This window comes from Sinocyclocheilus anshuiensis, unplaced genomic scaffold (genome assembly GCF_001515605.1).
Source record: "Sinocyclocheilus anshuiensis isolate Anshui unplaced genomic scaffold, SAMN03320099.WGS_v1.1 scaffold2129, whole genome shotgun sequence".
NCBI lineage: Eukaryota > Metazoa > Chordata > Actinopteri > Cypriniformes > Cyprinidae > Sinocyclocheilus > Sinocyclocheilus anshuiensis.
Window position 1 is genome coordinate 361,604 of NW_015552540.1, and position 6,737 is coordinate 368,340.

The 6,737-nt window shown below is 37.5% G+C and overlaps 1 protein-coding gene across 1 annotated transcript in view; it reads left to right on the forward strand.

Annotated features, from left to right (window-relative positions):
• LOC107663934 (E3 SUMO-protein ligase PIAS1-like) overlaps positions 1-6,403 on the forward strand; it is a 6,767-nt gene extending 364 nt beyond the window's left edge. Inside the window, exons 2-11 of the mRNA XM_016454342.1 lie at positions 399-483; positions 650-697; positions 796-886; positions 1,086-1,220; positions 1,314-1,321; positions 4,130-4,260; positions 4,820-5,006; positions 5,140-5,279; positions 5,370-5,410; positions 5,523-6,403. Coding sequence (XP_016309828.1) covers positions 399-483; positions 650-697; positions 796-886; positions 1,086-1,220; positions 1,314-1,321; positions 4,130-4,260; positions 4,820-5,006; positions 5,140-5,279; positions 5,370-5,410; positions 5,523-5,798 — 1,142 coding nt within the window. The 3' untranslated portion in view covers positions 5,799-6,403. The remainder of the gene's footprint in view (positions 1-398; positions 484-649; positions 698-795; positions 887-1,085; positions 1,221-1,313; positions 1,322-4,129; positions 4,261-4,819; positions 5,007-5,139; positions 5,280-5,369; positions 5,411-5,522) is intronic.
• The last annotated feature ends 334 nt before the right edge of the window (positions 6,404-6,737 follow it).

Consider the following 6,737-nt stretch of genomic DNA (forward strand, 5'->3'; position numbering starts at 1 on the left):
GCTTGCTAAAACCACTCCAGAGAGTCCATATAGTAGACCCTGTTGAGCTCCTCCGTCCCCTCGGCAGCCAGACTTCCGAAACCTCCTTCGGGAAGGTTGGAGCTTACGTAACGTCCCTGTTCCAAGTAGAACGGGTACGTTTTCCAGTGTTATCCAGTCTTACTCATTGGGTAGTGCGATAGTAGTAGTAGCTGATCCTCTTGTGAAGCCCTGGCCTACGCCAAAACGTAGGGGCGCAGGTGGCTTCTACAGGACACTGGAAGGGGCAGTAGCTGTGGCCCTTTGTTAGGGGGTTTTGTTCACAGTAAGCATTGGATGTGAACTATGAAAATTTATGTTTTATGTAAGGTTGTTTCAGTGTAGTTATTTTTCTTGTCTGGATTTTTCTCTCTCTGCAGCTTCAGATAACAGCCAGAGGTTTCAGGAAACGTGTTTTGCATTTGCATTGACGCCACAGCAGGTCCAACAAGTCAGCAGCTCAATGTAAGTCTGTTTATTCATAACATTTCCTTCAGAAATTATATAATGATGTTACAAAGCAAAATCCCAAAATAAGAAGAGGAGTGTCTATAAGGCACTGATTGTGTGATGTCATGTTGGACTCATTTATTATCTCAAATTAGTAGTTTTCGAATTTCTCTCTGTATAGGGACATATCGGGGACCAAATGTGACTTTACAGTGCAAGTACAGTTACGGTAAGTTATTCACATTTTGATACACTGAAACGTTTTGCATAAATATGATACTGTATAAAACTTCAGAGCACTAGACTGCTGTTTTCTGCTTAATCCAGGTTTTGTCTATCAGAGACAAGCTGCCCTCAGGAGGACCACTTCCCCCCTAATCTTTGTGTTAAAGTCAATGGGAAACCGTGTAATCTCCCAGTAAGTTAAACTACAGTCCATTCTACAGTCCATTTGTCCATCTATCCATCTTTCTAAACTGAGACACATGGTCGAGACACTGTTGGCGTCTACAGTAAATTACATTTTCACAACGCTGTTTGTTTAAAACAAAAAAATTCTTTTAAATATTTTTATTTGAATGAAATACACAAGTTCATCATTTGTTGTTTTTCACCAGGGATATCTGCCTCCTTCCAAAAATGGCGTGGAACCAAAGAGGCCCAGCAGACCCATCAACATTACCTCATTGATCAGACTGTCCACAACTGTCCCCAACACCATCGTAGTGTCCTGGACCTCAGAAATTGGACGTGTAAGTTAATAATAATCCCTCCCTCTACTGATTTGTGAATACAAGTACTGCAAAATTTGTTTGATAATGTTTTTTTCACCTTTTATGGGAAAGGATGGAAAGTAGTTTGTGGTCTAATAAGACAAATCAAGCAAGCCTATTATAGGAACTCTTGTTGAAATCAACATTTATTTTTAGCTCCCCATATGTGTCTTGCAGCCATTTGCAGTCACATGATGGCCAATTATAGCATCGGCTTAATGCAGTTTGTGTGAAAAGGTCAGCATGTATGTAGTATTTTAGTATTTTCTCGGAGTGGCTTTTGAGGCACAGCTAAAAAAATTAATATCAAAATAAAAATCACTCTTGCAGATGCCCTTATTTCAGTAATTTTTCAGAAAAACAAAAATACTTTTTGTAGAGTATTGATGGAAATGACATAAAACAGAAATGAATTAACTTGCATATTAGTAATTTAAATGCTTTAAGTCTATTCTCTGTGTTGTGGTCTGTGCTAATCGTAAATATTTCCCTGCAGTTTTATACATTATCTGAAATAATTTGTGATCTTTGTGAATGCTCATTTACCTTTGATATGTTCTGGAAATGCATTTGTGATGGATGAATGCTCTTGACCATTAGCAGTTAATGCATATTAAGAAAAAGATTTTGAAAAAAAAAAAAAAACGTCACTGTTTTACTTTGAGACTACTGTAGGCAGACAGGAGTTCATTACTTCATCCACAGATCCCTATATCTTATTAGCTAACATATTCATCTTCTTGCGCATAATACTGCACCTACATATAATATTCAGCTTCATGAATGATGTCATTCCTTATCGTATAACTTACTTCGGCAAGCAATGAGCAATCCTGGTACTCTCTGTGGTAGATTCCTTAAATTTTTCACTCTTGCTCAGGAGTCGTGAAGCTGAATTTACAGCAGTCATTACTCCAGTCTTCAGTGTCACATTGTCACATGACCCATCAGAAATCAATCTCATATGCTGATTTGGTGCTCAAGAAACATTTCTTCTTATTAATGTTGAAAACAATTGTGCTTGTGCTCCGGAATATTTAGGGGAAATTGTGATACATTTCAGGATTCTTTGTTGACCTTTCAGAACAGAAAACTTTTTTTAACATTATAAATGTGGTTACTGTGACTTTATATCAATTTAATGTATCCACACTGTATAAAAATATTAATTGCATTCAAAAAGAAATAAAAATCTTACTAATCCCAACCTTCTGAATGTTTTGTAGGTGTGAATATGATGTATTGAAGTGTTCAATCCTTTATTATTGCCAGGTTAAATGTGACCATATTGTTCTTTCATTCCTCCAGTTTTATTAATAACTCAAAGCCATTTTTTAATAGTAACGCAGTTGTAAAGATCTCTGTGTGTTTTCAGCTGCTAATGTGTGCGTTTGCTCATGTCCTGCAGTAAAGGAAAAGTTAACGGCAGACCCTGACAGTGAAATAGCAACCACCAGCCTAAGAGTTTCATTATTATGTCCGGTAAGCATCTTATTTGTCCGATCACTCGGTTAAACATGCACACACACACACACACACACACACACATACACAATAATGCATATTTTTGGAGCAATTTTTGGTCTTCATGTTAGTTTAAGCCCAAGGACCCGCTGCAACAAACCTCTTAAGCTAAGAAAATTCTTAATTACAATTCCAAACTAATTATCACTAAGGCTTTTTTTTTTTCACTTGACAGGTCTGTTGCAACCAGCTATAGGACCTTACAAAGTCCTTATGAGAACCAGAGCTTTATAACATATTATTATTTAAGATTCTAGTGTTTCAAAGTAAAGATCACACAAAGCAAAGACTGACGTTTTTTATTTTAAACTCAAAATGAAATCAGATTCAGAGCTTTTTATATATTATGACTCATAAATCTGTCTAAAACAATTAGGCTGTTTAATGTCAGTTGTATGTTGCCATGATTATATAAGTTTTGTTCATGTTTCTCTTTTTATTCTTTGGTCTGTGTCCAAGTCTACATCTGTTTATGTATATGTGTGTGTGAGTTTGCCTGGATTTTTTCCATGTGGGATGTCTGTGTGTGTTAATTCCTTCATGATTGTCTGTGCTTTTGTTTGTGTTACGCAGCTGGGAAAGATGCGGCTAATGATTCCGTGTCGGGCGTTGACGTGTTCACACCTGCAGTGTTTTGATGCTACGCTCTACATTCAGATGAATGAAAAGAAGCCCACATGGGTGTGTCCTGTATGTGACAAAAAAGCACCCATATATATATATATTATATGTGACCCTGGACCACAAAACCAGTTATATAAGGGTCAATTTTTTGAAATTGAGATTTATACATCATCTGAAAGCTGAATAAATAAGCTTTCCATTGATGTATGGTTTGTTAGGATAGGATATTTGGCCGAGATACAACTATTTGAAAATCTGGAATCTGAGGGTGCAAAAAAAAATCTAAATATTGAGAAAATCGCCTTTAAAGTTGTCCAGATGAAGTTCTTAGCAATACATATTACTAATCAAAAATTTATTTTTGATATATTTACGGTAGGAAATTTACAAAATGTCTTCATGGAACATAATCTTTACTTTATATCCTAATGATTTTTGGCTTAAAGAAAAATTATAATAATTTTGACCCATACAGTGTATTGTTGACTATTGCTACAAATATACCTGTGCTACTTATGACTGGTTTTATGGTTCAGGGTCACATATATAGTTGTGGTCAAAATATTTATGTAACAATATAAACTCACATTTATTTTTTCTAATATAATTTTGATTTTGCATGAAGTTTTCCAGCTGTTTTCCATTGATTGGATGATCCCTAAATTTACATTCTCTCTTCTCTAATTTCTTTGTGTCTTTTTCCTCTCCTTTTCCCTACCCATTTCTCTGTCCATCCTTAGGTTGTTTATGGAGATTCTGAACAGCTGTTTAGATTGTGACGAAATCCAGTTCAAAGAAGATGGCAGCTGGGCCCCCATGAGGTCGAAAAGGGAAGTGCAGGAGGTGTCGGCTTCATACAATGGTATTGATGGTCAGTCCCAGTTACTGCTGATCATCTCCTCATATTGTTGAGGAAGTGCTGCAGGATGCATTTTGGGTGCATTCTTGAAAATTGAGAATTGGTCTAAGGCATTTTGAAAGCCCTAATACAGTAATTTTGCACAGCATTGTATTTTGATAATTAAAGATTTTTTAAGTAATAAAAAAAAGTTTAAAAAAGTTTTTTATAAACTTATCAAAAGTGACAGTACTGTTACATTGTTACAAAAAAATTAATAAAAAATCAAATCAAATAATTTCAAATAAATGCTGTTCTTTTGAACTTTCTATTCATCAGCGTGTCATAAAAAAAAAGGTTTTCATAGTAGCTTTTCATTTTAATTATGAGAAATGTTTCTTGAGTGTTTCTTGATCTGGTCGATAGTGGCAAACAATGGATGTGACATTAACCTTTCCCTGAGAAATGCCATCCCGCCTTGCCATACACATGCTTATATAAACTGAACATACACCATGAAAATATTTGGTTTACCGTCTGCTGCGTGTTTGTGTGTGTGTGTGTGTGTGTGTGTGTGTGTGTATGTAATCAGGTGTATGTCGTACAACAGTGTTGGAGCAGAACTCTCAAACAAACGGCAACAGTGGAGGCAACAGCAAAAAAGTGGAGGTGATTGATTTGACTCTTGACAGCTCGTCTGAAGAAGAGGAAGATGAAGAACCTCCTCAGAAGAAAAGCTGCCCCTCGCTATCTAGCATCTCTCCTCAGATGGATAATGGGTACATTTCAGTATCATTTCAGTAAAACCGAACAAATTATTTTCTGCTTCTTAAATATGCACAAATAACATTCTATGGGTGGGTTTTGCGAAAGGTTTTACTCAAGCTAGCTTGTTTGTTGGCGTGTTCACAGGGTACTAAATCTCCACAGACAAGCATCTCCTGTGAGTCGAACTCCCAGCATGCCTCAGGTGGACACCAATTACATTCCCCCACCTCCTCCCCTCATTCAGGACTACCGCCACTACTACTCTACACCCGCTGACCTGTCAGGTACTGCACCCAAACATCATTAGGAGCCTGTTTAATGTGGAAAATTTGCTTGTTTAGGCTTTAACATCTGTGCTGATTTATCTGTTACAGAGCTCAACTTTTTTCCTTTTTTACAAGGAGAGAATCATCAGGTAACAATCCAAACTTTTCTTGGCCTGACTGTTAAACTTGATGTAGCTACTCTAGCGACCATCTTTTGAGTTTGCCTGACTCTTTTTTTTTTTTTTTTGCCTGTCCCTCCAGCACTACAACATGGTGATGGCAGCAGCCGCATCAGCCTCTGAAGATCACGACCACCTCCTGAGTCGTTTTCTCCCATACGGCTCGTCCCAGCTCTTCCTGGACCCTCCCTCTACCCCCGCAAGCAACAACCTCCCTCCCATTAACGGGAGTAGCCTGGTGTCCTCCAGCAGCCTGCGGGAATGCCTCGGATATCCACCCGCCCCACGCCCCACCTCCGAATCGGCCCCCACGTCTGCCATCTATGGACCCATCCCAGATGTCATCTCTTTAGACTGACCCAGGACCGAAACTGACTGAAGAGACTTCCAAACATTGGGAAGAAAACGGGACATACAGGATGACTGAAGGGTGTTTTTGTAAACGATGATAATCGTTGCCGTGTACAGAGAACAAATATATTTTTTGTTTTACTTTTGTATATACTTATCTATCTAGCTATTTAATGTATATGTAAACTTGAAAGCGTTTTTCTTCCTCTCTGGCTTGCTAAAATTACTTTGGGTTTTGTCTCCTGGGAAACTGACGCTCTTTTTTCTTCACAGCTTTGTCTCAACCTCTTTAACATAATATGAACACTTTTTATATCCTTTACCCATCATATTCTGTAATCGTCTATATTTTGTCTGATTCCACAGGGCACAATGGCTGCGATCGGACCGTCTGCCGGACTCTTGGTTCTTTTCCCAGCAAAACTTGTTGTCTTTGCCAATCCATAACATTTCACCGAAACATGTAGGATTATTTTATATAATGCTTTTAAAGGGAAAGTTCACCCAAAAATGAACATTCTGTCATCGATTACACACCCTCATATTGTATATTCTTCTGCGGAACACAAAAGAAGATATTTTCAGTGTTTTTTTCCCCCCCATACAATGAAAGTTGGTGGGGTTCAGTGTTGTTTTAGACCCCATTAAAACATTCTTTTGTGTTGCACAGAAGAAAGTCATACAGGTTTGGAAGAGAGTAAATGATGACTAAATCATTTTTTGATGAACACTCCCTTTATTTTGATGGGCCATTAAGAAGCATTCCTTTACGTTCAGGTTAACAACTGGAAGTAATAGCATTGTTACAGATTGCCAATGTCTGACCTCATGATTCTTATGTGAAATGTAATTCATGACTGTTTTTAAAACAATTTAATTCTCTAACAATTTTGCATCCATGTTTTCTTGCTCAATGCCAAAAGAACACTGTTTAGTGTTGAAGATT